The following is an 18,528-nucleotide window of genomic DNA, read 5'->3' as shown; positions in this document are numbered from 1 at the left end:
GATTTTTAAGTAATTAATTTGCATTTTATTGCATGCCATAAGTATTTGATACATCAGAAAAGCAGATCTTAATATTTGGTACAGAAACCTTTGTTTGCCATTACAGAGATCACATGTTTCCTGTAGTTATTGACCAGATTTGCACACACTGCAGCAGGGATTTTGGCCCACTCCTCCATACAGACCTTCTCCAGATCCTTCAGGTTTCGGGGCTGTCGCTGGGCAATACGGACTTTCAGCTCCCTCCAAAGATTTTCTATTGGGTTCAGGTCTGGAGACTGGCTAGGCCACACCTTAGTTGCCCTGGCTGTGTGTTTCGGGTCGTTGTCATGCTGGAAGACCCAGCCATGACCCATCTTCAATGCTCTTACTGAGGGAAGGAGATTGTTGGCCAAGATCTCACGATACATGGCCCCATCCATCCTCCCCTCAATACGGTGCAGTCATTCTGTCCCCTTTGCAGAAAAGCATCCCCAAAGAATGATGTTCCAACCTCCATGCTTCATGGTTGGGATGGTGTTCTTGGGGATGTACTCATCCTAAGGAGTTCAAACAGGTGCAGTTAATACAGGTAATGAGTGGAAAACAGAGGGTTTCTTACAGAAAAACTAACAGGTCTGTGAGAGCCGGAATTCTTACTGGTTGGTAGGTGATCAAATACTTATGTCATGCAATAAAATCATACAATGTGATTTTCTGGATTTTTGTTTTAGATTCCGTCTCTCGCAGTTGAAGTGTACCTATGATAAGAATTACAGACCTCTACATGCTTTGTAAGTAGGAAAACCTGCTAAATCGGCAGTGTATCAAATACTTGTTCTCCCCACTGTAATGAATGAATCAGATGCTTGGAAGCGTCTTCGTGTTTACCTGCCAGGAAGTGCCTGTTGGTGCCTTCAGATGATCGGTTCTGAAGTTGCTTCTGTCGGGTTATGTTTTATCGTTTCATTATTTATGGATCGTTCATAATTTTCATAATTCATGGATACACAATGTAGATATTTCCACTCCGTCTCTTTTTTGTCGTGTTCTCTCTCTCCCTGTCTTTCCATCTCACTCTATCCCTGATTTCACTTGCTCTCTTTCTCTCTCTGTTTCTCTGGGTATGTCTTTCTCTCCCCTATAGATCCTGGAGACAGACCACCTGTGTTGTTGATAGCCAGTACAAACCATATCACAGTCATGTACCTCAATGGATCTTCAATACCAAACCTAAAGCCATTGGATACCAATGGGACTATTCACACATTGGATTTCAATTACAAGGAGGAGTCACTATGTTGGGTCTCCTCCACAAACTCCAAAGGTCACCTCTGGTGTTCCACCATGACGAAGTTAAAGGGATTTTCTCAAATGCGAAGAGTAAAAACCGAAGAGAATTTAGAGAGTAAGTTCCACGTGGTTCTAATGGTTTATATGTTGCTGCTGCAACAAAATAGTGTGTTCTTGTCGAACGAGATCAGTTACATGTACTTTCCCCCCCCATTTGGTTGTAGACGTGAAACATTTAGCCGTGGACTGGCTCACGAGAAACATTTACTTTGCGGACACAGTAAGTGGCAGAATATTTGTCTGCAATGAACAAGATGATACATGCCTAACTGTAGTTGATCTGGATCTTCAAAACCCTGGTGGAATCGCTCTGGATCCATTGGTTGGGTAAGTTGACGTTTCTTGCATGCCTTTTCAGTCATTACATACACATAATCAGCTACTAAACTCATGCTCTGTTTTAAGTCAGATCATAGTGGCATAAACAGGATGATACATTTTGTTTGTCTAATAGCAGCACCAGAACCTATAACATTTGATTTTCATTTTTCTGTAGGCATCCTTTTTTCCCAATACTTTGAATCAGACTGACTGAACTCCAAACATTTGACACCTCGGTTTTAGCAGACCTGCAGTCGAATGCGATGCAGTGCTGAATCAGTTATTGAAACCTCCAGCTGAGAAAGTATGGGTGCGTCCTCAATTGCGCTCAACTATTCTCTACATAGTTCCCTACCTCTGACCGCGCCTCTGCAGGTCTCAGTCGAAAATAGTCCACTTTATAGTGATTAGGATGCCATTTGTCTATTTTACAGCATAGAATTCTAAACCTGTAGTATTGCTGACATGTATGGATTTAGCTGTCAGTAGCTGTTAGGAGAACATGTTATCCTCTTGTGCACGCACACACTGCACTGAGATGCAACAAACCTGCTCTGACAACACCAAAGTAACAGGGGTAATATTGCCAGACCAGTGTATTCAATTATTGATGTGGTATCATCGGCAAAGCATTAGATCTCCTCTAAGTGAAAATGCAGTCTGTCTCTCAAGATTTTGGCAGATGACATCTGACAACGGAATTATGGACGGGTGCTTTCTAAGGATTTTGTGTATTTTTGAAGGATCTCACGATAAGCAACGGTATATTGTTTCGCTGAAATGAATGTCTTATTGTAAAAAGTAATCATGATTAGCATACATCGATGATGGGTTTTTCTGCCCTGGGGGGCTGCTGCCTCCAATGCACGTGCTGCCACAGCAGGGGTTTGAATCTGGTTCACTGACCTTTCAGCAAAAACTCTCCTGTGTCTCTATCAAAAAGTATAACATGCCTGATAATGTGTCTTTAATGAACAAAGACATTATACCAAATGCAAAGAGACCTATCAAATGACAAATATTTCAGGTGGTACTTACTGGATCTTATTCAAAATCTAGTAAAGGGAAATGATGCAGTGAGTCGTGCTTTTGGAAATGGAGCCCAAGCAGGACTCAGTCACGGTGCCTTTAGTTGATTGCATTGATATATCTAGCTGATTGGTTGCATTGTTTATTTCTGTTTGAAACACTACTTAACTGTTCAAATTAGCTTTCAAGTATGGTTGACTGAAAACTACTGATTTGCAGCACAATTGCCTTCTCTGTGTGAATGACGGGTGTAAGAGGAAACCCAAGCCCTTCGACATTTTCTATTTTAGGTGGTCCTCATTCGTTTTATTCTGCAACGCTAGTGTTTATGAAACACTAGTGTTAAAGTATCCTAGTAATATCCAAGATGAAATTTCCATTTTTAGTCCATACTGTTTCCCTACTATGCCATTTATATTCAGTGATGTCATGTTGTGGTTTGATTGTAAAAAAAAATAAATAGAAAAAAGTGTTATACTCAGGGATTAAACTTGCTTTTCAGGAAAATGTTCTTTACGAACTATGGAGGCTCTGCCAAATTGGAACGTTGCAATATGGACGGCACCAACAGAACCAAGATAGTGGACCACAGAATAGTGAAGCCCACGGCTGTAGCGTTGGACCTGATTACTAAGCTGGTCTACTGGGCTGATTCTGCTCTACACTACGTCGAAGTGGTAGATTACGACGGGAGCAATCGGCATACTGTCATCCATGAAATCTCAGTGAGTTGACTGCAGTGTATTGATACCCGTTTTCCTGTGATCTTCAGTTCACATATTCTAACACTCCTGGTTTCAGAGAAACCACACAACATTTTATCGCACGTCGGTCTGCCTTGCTCCAGTCATACTTTTGTAAGGGGTTTACTTAGATAAAACGCACAAGCTAGGCTTTTGTTAAAGGAGCGGAGTGGATACCGCTGACTGTGGGCTTTCTCTGACCCAACCTCCTGGAAATGTTCACTTTGTAGTGATGACCCTGGCGACGCGCCAGGCGTTTGAAGTGAAGAGGCTTGGCTAGGTGTGCGTATGAATGTTTGCACTGAGACACATGGCGCGTGAGCGTCCCAAATGGCACGCCGTGCTGGTCAGATGTGGTGCACAGGACCGAGAATATGTTTCAGACATTGTAATGCACGGCCGCTGTGCATTCCTGTTGTATAGCTTCAGGCAAGGGGATTAGAATGGAAGAAAATAGTGTGCATATGTGTTTATCCAGAGATTAAGATGAGATGAATGAAACATTTATGTGTAGCGTTATTTTCCTCCTCTCGTTGCTGCTGCTCTCCTTCACAACTCTCTCTCTTTCTCCCTCTCTCTCTCCCTCTTTCTCCTTCCTTGCACTTTGTTCTCACACTTTCTTTCTTCCTCTCTTTTTTTCCTTTCTTTTTGCGCACTCCCTCACTCCCTCACCCCCTCTCTGTCTTTCTCACTTTTCCCCTCTCATTTTCCCTTGCTTTGTCCCGGTCTCTCTCTCTCTCTCTCTCTCTCTCTCTCTCTCTCTCTCTCTCTCTCTCTCTCTCTCTCTCCCCCCTAGGTGGCACACCTCCATGGATTATCTCTCTTTGAAGATTATTTGTTTGCAACACGCTCAGAGCCCTCCAAACGAACAAAAGTGGACATTTTACAGATAAATAGGTTTAACATCTTAGACGTTCAGACCTTAGCCACTGTGGAGAACTCAGTGGGAATAAGAGTTTACCAGAAACTCACCCAACCAACAGGTACAAATAAATTAAAATAAATGTAGTGCATGTTAGGAAGTTATCCGTGTATGTGTGTGTGGTACCCACCCTGGCCTCCTCTCTCCCCTTCCAGTAAGGAGTAATGTGTGTGTGTGTGTGTGTGTGTGGTACCCACCCTGGTCTCCTCTCTCCCCTTCCAGTAAGGAGTAATGTGTGTGTGTGTGTGTGTGGTACCCTCCCTGGCCTCCTCTCTCCCCTTCCAGTAAGGAATAATGTGTGTGTGTGTGTGTGTGTGTGTGTGTGTGTGGTACCCTCCCTGGCCTCCTCTCTCCCCTTCCAGTAAGGAGTAATGTGTGTGTGTGTGGTACCCTCCCTGGCCTCCTCTCTCCCCTTCCAGTAAGGAGTAATGTGTGTGTGTGTGTGTGTGTGGTACCCTCCCTGGCCTCCTCTCTCCCCTTCTAGTAAGGAGTAATGTGTGTGTGGTGCCCTCCCTGGCCTCCTCTCTCCCCTTCCAGTAAGGAGTAATGTGTGTGTGTGTGTGTGTGTGTGTGTGTGTGTGGTACCCACCCTGGCCTCCTCTCGCCCCTTCCAGTAAGGAGTAATGCGTGTGAGGCTGATTCGTCCGGGAGAACAGGAGGATGTTCTCACATGTGCCTCCTCAGAGGGAGTTATAAATCCAGATCCTGCCGCTGTCGAAGAGGCTTCGTACTGGGAAGCGATGGCAAGTCCTGCAAGAGTAAGTTCACGTCTGGACACATTCCGTGCCTTGACAGGTCACAAGGCAGTGTCAACCTGTACTAGATATTCCTATAGTGGCCCTAAAGGGACAAAGTGACTTCTAAATTTAGCATGCCCCCACAAAGTGCCTGCAACTTTGCTCAGGTTTTTATTTTGTCTGCCCAGTCTACTCAACATCGCATCTAGACTTAGCGTGACCCTTTCCTTGGGCTCCCCCAGACGTTTCACATTTTGTTTTTAAAGCTGAAACTGACACAGCTGATTCTTTTAGTCAAGAGCTTGATAATAAGTTGGCTATTCAAAACAAGTGTGCACGTTTTGGGTTAAAACAAGAATGTAAAATGTCTGGGAGGCCTGAGGTCCGTCAACCCAACCTGCATCTCATTTTCTGCCCGCCATTAATGATCTGCAAGATGAATCTCCAAATGAATCGCTGTTTTGGTCAGCATCAATGAAACCACATTCAATACAGCCCTCAATTGAGCCCTTGCTGTGGCACAGACGTGTTTTGGAGAAAGGTATTGATTGATTTAATATACAGTACTCTAATCAGCAGAGCTAATTCAAGTTTTAATTTAGGCAATTGTAATTAGCTTATTCTTCTTGCCTCATATTGGAAATGCTTTGTTCCTGTGTTGAAAGGAAGAAAAGCGAAATCATGTCAATTAATTAGACTCCTGCATTGTGAACGATGAAGATTAGTATCTGCTCATTCGTTTACAAAAACTTTAACACTTCTTCTGTGTGCCCTTTTTCATATGAGCACGTTATTAATGCTTTGGAACCTTTTTCTGCAGAGCCTATGAATGAGGTTTTCCTATTCTATGGTAGAGGGAGACCCGGCATGATCCGAGGGCTGGACCTGAATAGCAAGTCGGAAGTTGAGCACATGGTACAGATTGACAATCTAATAAGCCCAAGAGCGATAGACTTCCATGCCGAGACTGGACACATATACTTTGCTGACACAACCAGCTTTCTGATCGGCCGGCAGAGACTGGATGGGACCAATCGCGAAACGATCCTCAAAGATGGTCAGTGCTTTCACATTCTCTGTTAGGTAAAAACCTGAAGTGTCATTCCGGATGTTGATATTATTCCGGATTGATTAGTTAACGAATGAAGGACTGCGCCAACCAAGTGGTGTTGGAGTGGGGACAGGAATACTGCACCTTCTTTACTTACCAGGCCAGTACCTGTACACAACTGCACTCTAATGAATCCTAGGAAATTCATTATTTGATAGGTTTTTAGGGCTGTTTCAACGATTTAGGGCAGTCTTGAATCCCCAGAAGCGTTCCCTGTAAGCAGCATTACTTTGCATGGCTGTTGTGTTGTGTATGATGAATTTATCCCCTACAGTAGATTCCAGAACAATGCTTTGGGCTTTAGATTCCATTAACGAGGATCTGGAGACGTTGATGGATTACGCTCCTGCAGGGATGATCACGAGGATAAAATCAACGACTACATTTAATTCCGCACCTCTGCTTCCTCCCATATCCCGCCCTAGACCTGGATAACGTGGAGGGGATCTCAGTGGACTGGATAGGGAACAACCTGTACTGGACAAATGATGGCTACAGGAAAACAATCAGCGTAGCTAGACTGGAGAAGGCTGCGCAAACCAGGAAAACGTTGCTGGAGGGAGACATGTCTCACCCCAGAGCAATTGTGGTGGACCTTCTGCACGGGTAAGACATTTAGACGAGGCCTCCTCTGGTAGTGAGGTTGAGTTCTATTGGTTTTGGACATTAGGGCTTGGTACCGTTTGGACAAAAGACGTCCCAGGATCAATTCTGATTAGTGGGAGATCCATGTTAAAGCTCTGTCAAACTCCAGTTCCACCACAAGTGCCAGTTCTAATCACTGACACAACCAGCCAGTTGCCCTCGAACAAGGCACTTCTGGTTGCCCATCTACAGTGGTCCTCTGACGGCGACCCCACTCTACGAGGGCGTCTCATGAACGTACCACCTACTCGCTTGCAGAACTTGTGCGTGCGCGCGTGTATAGGCACCCTGTAACTGACCCTTCTTCCTGACAATGAATGACGCTGACGTCCTCGAAAAGCCCTGTATGATAATAACATCAATAACACTGACGTATGACCATTTCCAGCTGGATGTACTGGACAGACTGGGAAGAGGATGAGGTGAACGACAGCGTCGGCAGAATCGAGAAAGCCTGGATGGACGGATCCCATCGGCAGGAGTTTGTCACTTCAGGCATACTGTGGCCGAACGGGCTCGCCCTGGACCTCGGTTCCGGTCACATCTACTGGTGCGATGCCTATTATGACCACATTGAGAAAATCACTCTGGACGGCAACCACAGAACGGTTAGTAAATGAGTGAGTGTTCTTTCCTACTGATTAAGACCGTGCCTACTACGATATATGGCTGTGTGTTCATTTGGGGCTGCTGTTAGGAGCGAGGTGAACAATGCGGAGGATGGGAAATAAGTGCGGATTTCTTAACAACTCGGCTGTTGGTCGGTGAATTACAGGTTGTGTTCTCCGTCTGTTTCGTCCGAAGGTGGTATACAGCGGCGAAGAATTAAATCATCCCTTTGGAATATCCCTACACCAGAATTACCTTTTCTGGACGGATTACATGAATGCCTCTATCTTCCAACTGGACTTGCAGTCCGGCAAGGTGGTACTGTTGCGGAGTGAGAAACCACCACTCTTCGGCCTGTCCGTATACGATGCTCAAAGCCAGCAAGGTAAGTGCACGGCTCTCGTCAGGTACCGAAACTGTCCCTTTGTTATAAAGACAAGGGGATGACAAGGGGATGGGAACTTCTGTTCAGTGCAGCAGCATCCTTCCCCCCATGACAATATACATCATGCCATTGCTGAAAATGTCCGAAGAGCTAAACTTGGGTTCTGCTCAAAATAGGGTTTTGAGATTCATGAAAGTTAGCAAGTCAGTATATTCTCTTTAGATTTTGTGCCTTTAAGAATAATTAATATGTCACGACTGTGGTACCCAGGCTCCTAACAGTGGGGGGTCAGGAATAATTGAGACGGTCTGCTGCAGCCCCTCTCTCCCAGGCAGCCAAAGATCATAGCCACAGAGGACGCGTCATAAACTTGTGCAAAGGGATAGAGCGGAGGTCGACTCCCTGGAACTTCTTCAAATGTACACAGTTGCCTCATGTCGCTAATTCATGACACTTAATAAGCCAGGAGATTGACTTCTTTAGCATATTTTATATGGCACGTCTCTGGCACTCGAGCTTCTAACAGTGGGTGATCAGGCATAATTTAGCGGCTCCAGTGTTGTCCCTCTCTAACAGCCAAGGGTAGAACTGCGATCGACTGGAGGAGGCTTGAGACTGAGGACGTCTTCAAATGTACACTGGCTCTAATCCTTCATCGGTTACTTACTGTAACTCCGAGGCAAGTCTACTGTATGGGCACAGAGCGGCGCCGGTGCTGGCATGATAACACCCCCCACCCCCCACTCCGAAGGGACTCAGCTGGGTGCCGCAAGCGGGCGCTTCCCTCATTACTACATCTTACCTCTTTCTTTATGTCCCCCGCTAAATGTTGCTTCATATGCTCAAAGTGGAATTTCAAAGAAGACCAGTTCGTTCTTCATCTGTTGCGGCTCAGACTTTTTCTCATGAGCGCAGGGTTTTGATGATCCGGTCGTGTCGACAGGACTCCGGCTGGCACACAGATAGAGACCCAGACGTGAGGCCTTTTTCTGTCTGAGAACATTTTGCACAGAGTATTTCAACGAGGATAAAAAAAGGGCTTTTAGTTCTGTGGAACCCACTGCCATTCAAGGTCAGGGTTTTGGAGTATCAGGCCATGTTTCTAAGGCACAGCTAAAGCCTGAGTTTTTCAAAAAAAAAAAAACACTTTTAATAACCTTAATGTTCCATTGGCCACTGGATCTTAACTCCTGTAGTATATACAGTTATGTGTTGTAATTCTGATTCACCCGTGTTGCTCAGTTGATACAGCTTGCAACGACAGAATCCAGGGTTTGATTCCCAGGGGGGACCATTGTAAAACTGCATCCACTCATTCCATTAAGTTGCTCTGGTTAAGAATGTTTGCTAAACGTACTGTGTTTTGGAATGTAACATGTTGTGACGCTGATATTTAGGTGAGAATGCATGTCGGGTGAGCAACGGTGGCTGCGCTAGCCTGTGTCTGTCCGTACCCGGTGGCAGAGTGTGTGCCTGTGCTGACTACCAGTTCCTGGACAAGAATAACCTCACCTGTTCCTGTAAGCCCTGCTGAATCATCTTATCTCAGTACACAAGGCTTGATTATGCTGACACTCCACATCAGTGACCAGATCGATCAATTGGAAATAAATGATAACAGATTAGGTATAGTTATGTATGACTCGATAGGTCACTATTGAGATGCAGTACCGGAGCATTTGCTCAGTTTTGGCCGGCTTGGTTGTACGTGATGTGGAGCGTTAATGGTGAAGTCTTCTTTAGTTGATTTGCTTTGCTTTGTGTGTGTGTGTGTGTGTGTGTGTGTCTGTTTCTCTGTGTCTGGTTCTTTGTGAATCTCTCTGTGTGTCTGTTGCTATGTGTGTCTGTTGCTATGTGTGTCTGTTGCCATGCGTGTCTGTTTGTGTGCGTGTGCATGCACACGGCGTGTTTCCAGCCAAACCAGGGGACCACGGGGCGACTCAGAGGTGCGGGAGTGAAGAGTTTGAATGCAGGAACCATCGCTGCATCCAGGCCTCATGGAAATGTGACGGGGATGATGACTGCTCGGACGGAAGCGATGAGGAAGCACACATCTGCTGTGAGTCCTAGAAATGCCCGACAACATGCACTTATGCAGAATGCAGTTGCCCAACTCGATTCAGTCGAATGACGTGTAAAACGGAAATCCCGTTGCTTCATTTTTGCCTGACCGACAGGTCTGCATCAATGAGGTTGTACTTCTAAGACAGTTACGAATAAATACACACGTGTTAACGGAACGCCCCTTTGACCCATAACCACTCCAGATAATCGCAGTTGCCCTGGCGATCAGTTCAAGTGCCTGAACAACCGCTGCATCCCCAAACTGTGGCTGTGCGATGGGACCAACGACTGCGGGAGCAACGAGGATGAGTCCAACATCACCTGCTCCGGTACGTGCCTGCTGCGCTTCCAGCCAGCCATCCGCCCACATGGATCGGGGCACGCGCGCGACCTATGTTGTGGAACAAACTTGGACGATCCCCAAGTTTCTTCAACAAGATGCTCATTTGGTAGAGGTTCTGTCAGAGCCGAGGCCATTGGAGAATACTGTTGCGTGCGGGGGGGGAGATAAGAGAAGACCACTCTCGCCGGACCCGTGCGGTACAAGCACTTCGCCGTGATTTCCCCCGATGGTCGTGGAGGTTTTTGGCGTAGATTCCCAATGGCCTCGTGCTACGGCGCGTCAAGAATGTTAATCTATATACTGGGAAAGGCCGAATTCATCATATCCAACCTCAAGACCTGACCAGCATTTGCACAGCCCCTTTGGAAGGCATATGGATTTTGTAAGGGAATGTAGATAATTACAAAGGTTTTGTTTCACTGCACCCTAAAAAGTGCTTTTGGTTGCCAGATGCTGACACTGTGCCTATCCTGAGCATATAATGTACTTTATATGCGTTTTCTGAAAGGAAGACATTTGTGATTTAGATTCCCCCGGTTTCACAATTTCACTTTCACCTATTGATCTCTGCCAATAAATCCTAAAGACAAGCAAGCTCATTCCCCATGTAGACCCAACATGGAGAAATCCAATCCAGATGCGATTGTCTTGGAGGGCTGAAGAAACATATGATCTGCTTGTTCTGTGTATGTAAAACCGTTCAAGTCCGTTATCGGACATAACAAAAACACATCCCACCCTAAAACATTGGTGAGGACTCCGTCACTGAACTAGACCTAGCCTACGTTTTTTTTCTCCTCATGTTATTAATCAGGAATGAAATACTGATAATAAGTAGCACTATTAAAATATAGCCATATTAAATGAAGTGGTAACATTTGATGGCTGTTCCTTGTTGATTGCAGCGGGGCCATGCCAAGCTGAGCAGTTCTCCTGTGACAACGGTAGATGCATCCCTGAGAGTTGGCACTGTGACAGGGACGACGACTGTGGGGACCACTCCGATGAGACCGCTTCTTGTGGTGAGCCTCTGAACGTGCAGCGGGCTGGGCAGAGGGACTCACTTGGGCATGAGGCTTGTTATGAAGAGGTCCTTTGGGCGAGGTGTTCTTAGGGATCGGAGTTAAAGCCTTGTCAAAGTTTAGTTTTTTTTTGTTGTTGTTTTTTTTTACAAGCCTGTTGTAACAGTCCGTTTTTCGTCTCTTGGTTCGTCCTCTAAAATTGAACGGGCGTCCACACTTGCATCATGTTTCAGCAATTATCCGTAGTGTTTAAAATATATATTCTCTGGTATTCTCTTTGTATTATTATTCCACAGGAAGACTTGCCTGTTTTGCTATCATACCTATCCCTCATATTAATTCAATTCAGCATGTAGGTTACCCTCTGGGCACGCTCTGACATACTGCGGACCCGAAACTCAAATTGAAGATGTGAGACAAATGCTTTTAATATTTAAAATGTGAAATTGCTGGGATTGTCCCTGTCATGAGGGGGATAATTATGTCCTAATTTCCTGGAACAATAGAATGCCCTTGGGTGGTTTGTTAAAGCTGTGGAGGTTGTGTTTTCATAGGGACAGTGGGTATTTTCGGTTTGCACGCAAGGTCCACCCGAGGTTTGGCTTCCTCATCCAACTCAGCCCCTCTGAGTGTGGTCAGCTGCGACGTTGAACATCCAGGGAACAATTTGAGTTAACTGTATTCCTCAAGGGCAGATTTGTTTCATCCATCCTATAAGTTCTAGTCGAGATTCAATATAGCTACCTATCAATACTGGTCAGATGCTCTAACTGCTAGGCTACAGTACCAGCTACCCCATGTGGTTAGGTGTTATACAACATAATGCTTCACAGTGGCTCCTCATTGAACTATGGGGTAAATGGTGTGTACAATTGGGTTTGTTATTATTGTTATAAATTTTTTTTAATTTTAAACAACACTCTTCACCTAGCCTGGCTGTCAGTCTGCTGAGATATTGTTAACATTCTACTCCATACATTTGCACTGGATTTACCCAAGCTATAATTTACCTTACAATTCCTCAGGTACTGCCAACGTGTCTGGGCAAAGAACACATTTCCTCTGACACAAAAGTAAATGTTCCTCATCAGCACTGCTCAGTAGTAGGCTATTTACCGGGATTCCAGATCTTTTATATTCACTGAACTATAAAAGCTCTGGAGTAAGGTTCTAAAATGGCAGACCGTGATGTATTTTTATCTGCATATTCCGAGTTGTGGTCGTTGCCATCTGCTTTGGATGCCTGCCAGAACCCATAATGCAAGTGGACCTAGTTCGCGCTGGAGCTCGGTACAAGCAGTGATAACATCATCACTCTATCCAAAAAACATGACAGACATGGACTGAACATGAATGTACTTTGATTGACGAACAGATATTTTTCCTCGAGAATAATACCTGGGATACATTATTATCTCAGTGGAAATTGAGCAGGAATGGTCCTTTTGGGTTCCACTTTGTTTCAACTGCAGCAGACGTGTGTGTGAAGAACCAAAGCCTGGTTCCAGCTGTAGAGTTTCTGACGTCATCTCAGGTCATGGAACTCCCCTTTGGTGACAGAATATAGGAAATCACAGAAATGTATTCTTTCATCCTTTCTCATTTTGAATCAGTATACTATTATAATTGAATACTGTTTTGGCTTACCTAACTAGCATTCATGCAAAGCTTGCAATTACCTTGCCTGCAATGAATTTGCTAACTAGCTATTGTTTTGGTTTGTAGCATGCTAAAGCTGTCATTCAAAACTGCCAACAAGGTTCTTCTGTGATCTTGAATCCTGACTTAAACTTAGAAGATTTGGTTTCCTAGATATATTTAGCCAAACTGTTGACACTGACATTGGATGCTATGACGTTTTGGTATTCTGAGGAATAACAGAGCATCTCTGTATCATACTCTGAATTTTTTAACCTTAGTACCACAACTATTGTTGTGCTGCAAACACAAACTGGACGGTAGTGGTGGAAGTCATATGCAGAAGTTAATTGCATTTAAGAAAAACTGATATTCATTTTCTTTGAATTTTTGGCCCAGCAGAGTGTGAACAACACTTAATGTAACTTCCTGGATGTCTTTCAGTTGCAGAAATGTTCTTCTGGAGGTACATGTAGGCATCTCCACATGTTGCAGACTATCACCCAGCATTGAACCTTTCAGAAGGCTGCTCAGTATTTCTCTCTTTCTGACATCCTCCTCACTGGAGATTCTCAATAGCGTTGATTCATACAACTTGTGTCTCTTTCACCCTCTATGAGCTGCGTTTGGGTAGTAAAGAAGGACTTGACAAAAAGAAAACCAGACAAATAATTATGTTCACTGACCACTCCATGTATCCTCCTCAGTAGAGCGATGTGCAATTATTTTACTCCAATTCGTAGATCAAAACACGTCACATGAAATCTAGCAGGCTGAGTGAAACCCACTGTATGTTTCCTCTTCAATCGATAGGCTACACGGGAAATCCCCTCTGTGTTATTGTCACTGATTTACCCACTACTTTGTCCACACGTGTGTTCACGGTAATTGCAGTTTCTGCTTGGCTTCCTTAAATCTAAATCAAGCCTCCACGTAAAAGCACTTTTGCTTGCTATCATTCTCATCAAAGTTGCCATTGCCAAAGGCAATGCCAACTCGCATAACCATGCCCAAGTCTTCTGAATCGAATGTGTAATAAATAAATATTATCTCCAGAGGCTTTCAATGCATGTGGTGTGTCAATTACTGCACTTTTTTGTTGTGGACAGCTATTACGAAAATATAAAAATTACAGTCACTTTAAGTATTTTTAAAACTGTTTGAAAGGAAACCAGAACATGTTTTAGTACGACAATACTAAAAGTAGTTTCTTTCTTTCTTGCTTGACAGATTTTCCCACGTGCGAGCACCTCACCCAGTACAGCTGTTCCAATGGGAGATGCATCAGCGTGAAATGGCACTGTGATTCTGGTTAGTGGTTTCTTTTGTCTGCAACCTAATACCCAAATAAAACCACTGCCTTTGCCCGAAACTGTAATAGTAGAATTACGGCATGGGTTGATGTTTAAATTATACTGTATCTCCACGTATCTGATATTTCACCCATGGCTTGACATTTTAATTACACCAAGCTGTCAGTCAAACACTGCAAAAGTTAAACCAGAGTGGTTTTAGTAAATGACAGGGTTGAAATTGAAACTCCTCAATTTTCAAGAAAAGTCTGTTTGAAATTGTTGTGTATCACAGCAAGACCTGTACAGCCAGAAAGTGTTGTTGAGTGATTATAATTCAGCCAGTTCTCCTCGTTTGGGAGAATGGAACTGAAATGGAACTGAACAGGAATGGAACTGGACTCTCAAAAAGCACCTTCCTGAATGAAAACGTTTTCTGAGCCGTTCGGTGACTCTTCACACTTTTTCTCAATGTCCCCCCGGTCCTTTTCTTTTTCTACATCCCGATCACACCTCTCCCTCATCAACCCTGTCCCCAGATGACGACTGCGGGGACGGCAGTGATGAGGTGGGCTGTGTTCACGCCTGCTCCAGTGCTCAGTTCCAGTGCGCCAGTGGGAAGTGCATCCCCAACCACTGGGCCTGTGACGGAGATGACGACTGTGGGGATAACAGCGACGAGAACACCACCTGTGCTGGAACAGGCAAGGCACAACACAGCACCACTCTTTCAACAGCTTTCCAGGGACACACAGCGTTGTGTCTGTGTTCAGTACTTAGATCTGCGTTAGTTTGGTGGAGGTGGGGAATCGGTGATGCTTTTCACTGTTCAGGGAATGAGGTTACCAGTATGAAGACACATGCACAGTGTTGTTGTACAAACGGGGCTTACCCAATGTCAATATCTTTGATAATTTGCCAAGCTCAAAGTTATTTGTAACTTCACATTGAAATTTGGGCTTCTATCTCTCTCTCTCTCTCTCTCTCTCTCTGAATGTATACGTATATATATACACTCACCTAAAGGATTATTAGGAACACCATACTAATACTGTGTTTGACCCCCTTTCGCCTTCAGAACTGCCTTAATTCTACGTGGCATTGATTCAACAAGGTGCTGAAAGCATTCTTTAGAGATTTTGGCCCATATTGATAGGATAGCATCTTGCAGTTGATGGAGATTTGTGGGATGCACATCCAGGGCACGAAGCTCCTGTTCCACCACATCCCAAAGATGCTATATTGGGTTGAGATCTGGTGACTGTGGGGGCCATTTCAGTACAGTGAACTCATTTTCATGTTCAAGAAACCAGTTTGAAATGATTCAAGCTTTGTGACATGGTGCATTATCCTTCAGAGGATGGGTACATGGTGGTCATAAAGGGATGGAAATGGTCAGAAACAATGCTCAGGTAGGCCGTGGCATTTAAACAATGCCCAATTGGCACTAAGGGGCCTAAAGTGTGCCAAGAAAACACCCCCCACACCATTACACCACCACCACCAGCCTGCACAGTGGTAACAAGGCATGATGGATCCATGTTCTCATTCTGTTTAAGCCAAATTCTGACTCTACCATCTGAATGTCTCAACAGAAATCGAGACTCATCAGACCAGGCAACATTCTTCCAGTCTTCAGCTGTCAAATTTTGGTGAGCTCGTGCAAATTGTAGCCTCGGTGGGGTCTTCTGCTGTTGTAGCCCATCCGCCTCAAGGTTGTGCGTGTTGTGGCTTCACAAATGCTTTGCTGCATACCTCGGTTGTAACAAGTGGTTATTTCAGTCAAAGTTGCTCTTCTATCAGCTTGAATCAGTCGGCCCATTCTCCTCTGACCTCTAGCATCAACAAGGCATTTTCGCCCACAGGACTGCCGCATACTGGATGTTTTTCCCTTTTCACACCATTCTTTGTAAATCCTAGAAATGGTTGTTCGTGAAAATCCCAGTAACTGAGCAGATTGTGAAATACTCAGACCGGCCCGTCTGCCACCAACAACAATGCCATGCTCAAAATTGCTTAAATCACCTTTCTTTCCCATTCTGATATTTAGTTTGGAGTTCAGGAGATTGTCTTGACCAGGACCACACCCCTAAATCCATTGAAGCAACTGCCATGTGATTGGTTGATTAGATAATTGCATTAATGAGAAATTGAACAGGTGTTCCTAATAATCCTTTAGGTGAGTGTATATATGTTACAAATCAGCTATTTTGGTTGAAATAATGATCACGTACCCAGTCATCAAGGAAAAGAGTCATTCAATTATTTAAAGCAGCATTTGATAGTCTATTGTTCATGATGTTAAATACTCGATACTCAGTCTTACAAACTTGATCTCATCTCACTCAATCTCAAAGAAACCTCCAGTTGTACCTCTGGTTTCTAGACATCGCAGTCCAGAATATACCTCAAAGTACTATAAATGTTCTCTTGTAAACTAAACATTACAAGCATACATTCATACACTTCACAATATATCTATTCTAACTCTCTCCTCTCTTGTTCACTCTCATTCTCTCTCTTGTCTTTTTATCACTTCGCTATATCTGACTTTCCATTATATCCCTCTCTCCTCTCTCTTTCTTTCCTCTCTATATATTGCCTCTCTCCACCCAATCTCTCCTCTCTGTTTCTCCTCTCTATCTCTCCTCTCTTTGTCTCCTCTCTCCTCTCTTTGTCTCCTCTCTATCTCTCCTCTCTGTCTCTCCTCTCTTTGTCTCCTCTCTCCTCTCTGTCTCCTCTCTATCTCTCCTCTCCATCTCTCCTGTCTCCTCTCTATCTCTCCTCTCTCCTCTCCTTGTCTCCTCTCTCCTCTTCTTGTCTCCTCTCTGTCTCTCCTCTCTGTCTCTCCTCTCTATCTCTCCTGTCTATCTCTCCTCTCTCCTGTCTTTGTCTCCTCTCTATCTCTCCTCTTTGTCTTTCCTCTCTCCTCTCTATCTCTGCTCTCTGTCTCTCCTCTCTCCTCTCCTCCTCTTCTTGTCTCCTCTCTGTCTCTCCTCTCTGTCTCTCCTCTCTGTCTCTCCTCTCTCCTCTCTATCTCTCCTGTCTATCTCTCCTCTCTCCTGTCTTTGTCTCCTCTCTATCTCTCCTCTTTGTCTTTCCTCTCTCCTCTCTATCTCTGCTCTCTGTCTCTCCTCTCTCCTCTCCTCCTCTTCTTGTCTCCTCTCTGTCGCTCCTCTCTGTCTCTCCTCTCTGTCTCTCCTCTCTCCTCTCTATCTCTCCTGTCTATCTCTCCTCTCTCCTGTCTTTGTCTCCTCTCTATCTCTCCTTTCTTTGTCTCCTCTCTATCTCTCCTCTTTGTCTTTCCTCTCTCCTCTCTATCTCTGCTCTCTGTCTCTCCTCTCTCCTCTCCTCCTCTTTGCTGTCTCTCACTTTCTGTCTTTCTCAGCCTCTGTTACAGCTGATGACTGCAGTCCAGATGAATTTCATTGCCGTGACGACGGCGGCACTTGCGTCCCCGAACGCTGGAGGTGTGACGGGGACAAGGACTGTGAAGACGGGAGCGATGAGGCGGACTGTGAAGACACCAGCAGAATGTGTGACCCGCACGCCAAGTTCACCTGTAAAATCTCAGGTACTGAAGCGACTGTGGAAATTAAAGGTTTGTACTCTGTGGCTCAGCATGAAAGAAAGCACATCTCATTAAAGATGTTGTACAGATATATGCTGAAAGCTGGGTGTAGTGCATCTTTCATGCTGCATAAATCCATAGCCATGGGAGGTGGGGGTGCTGTGGGCGATGCAGCCGCCCTGTCGTAGCCTCAGCTCCCTCTGTCATAGCCCCAGCCCCCCCGTCATAGCCTCAGCACCCCTTCATAGCCTCAACCCCCCTCTCCCACTTTCGTAGCTTCAGCTCCCCCTATCGTAACCTCAGCTCCCCCTGTCGTAGCCTCATTCCCCCGTTTCGTAGCCTCATTCCCCCATTTCGTAGCCTCATTCCCCTGTTTCGTAGCCTCATTCCCCCATTTCGTAGCCTCAGCTCCCCGTCGTAGCCTCATTCCCCTGTTTTGTAGTCTCAGCCCCCCGTTTCGTAGCCTCAGCTCCCCCTGTCGTAGCCTCAGCTCCCCCTGTCGTAGCCTCAGCCCCCCGTTTCGTAGCCTCAGCTCCCCCTGTCGTAGCCTCAGCCCCCCGTTTCGTAGCCTCAGCTCCCCCGTCGTAGCCTCAGTGCCCCGTGATGAGGTTCTGAAATTAATCCGTCCGTGTGCAAATGTTGATGCACTTAACTGTGACTATGACACTTTTTCTATGTACTATACTCATTTTTGTATTATTGTCCCATATGTAAAACAGGTGTAGGGCCTTAAAGTCTTTTTAAACTGCGAGGGATTTGAGTAA

The 18,528-nt window shown here is 45.0% G+C and overlaps 1 protein-coding gene across 3 annotated transcripts in view; it reads left to right on the top strand.

Moving 5' to 3' along the window:
• Positions 1-18,528, top strand: part of lrp1ba (low density lipoprotein receptor-related protein 1Ba) — a 146,185-nt gene that overhangs the window by 45,303 nt on the left and 82,354 nt on the right. For all 3 annotated transcript variants that reach the window (XM_020042497.3, XM_020042495.3, XM_020042494.3), the window contains exons 5-20: positions 1,127-1,387; positions 1,497-1,659; positions 3,185-3,407; positions 4,222-4,408; positions 4,962-5,105; positions 5,905-6,141; positions 6,621-6,801; positions 7,229-7,448; positions 7,645-7,834; positions 9,232-9,354; positions 9,750-9,893; positions 10,102-10,227; positions 11,147-11,263; positions 14,132-14,212; positions 14,733-14,897; positions 17,582-17,767. In XM_020042497.3, the coding sequence (XP_019898056.3) occupies positions 1,127-1,387; positions 1,497-1,659; positions 3,185-3,407; positions 4,222-4,408; positions 4,962-5,105; positions 5,905-6,141; positions 6,621-6,801; positions 7,229-7,448; positions 7,645-7,834; positions 9,232-9,354; positions 9,750-9,893; positions 10,102-10,227; positions 11,147-11,263; positions 14,132-14,212; positions 14,733-14,897; positions 17,582-17,767 (2,748 nt within the window). The remainder of the gene's footprint in view (positions 1-1,126; positions 1,388-1,496; positions 1,660-3,184; positions 3,408-4,221; positions 4,409-4,961; positions 5,106-5,904; positions 6,142-6,620; positions 6,802-7,228; positions 7,449-7,644; positions 7,835-9,231; positions 9,355-9,749; positions 9,894-10,101; positions 10,228-11,146; positions 11,264-14,131; positions 14,213-14,732; positions 14,898-17,581; positions 17,768-18,528) is intronic.

Source organism: Esox lucius, chromosome 22, assembly GCF_011004845.1.
Source record: "Esox lucius isolate fEsoLuc1 chromosome 22, fEsoLuc1.pri, whole genome shotgun sequence".
NCBI classification, from domain to species: Eukaryota; Metazoa; Chordata; class Actinopteri; order Esociformes; family Esocidae; genus Esox; species Esox lucius.
Note: the sequence above shows the minus strand (reverse complement) of the source record. Positions and strands in the feature narration are given on the sequence as shown.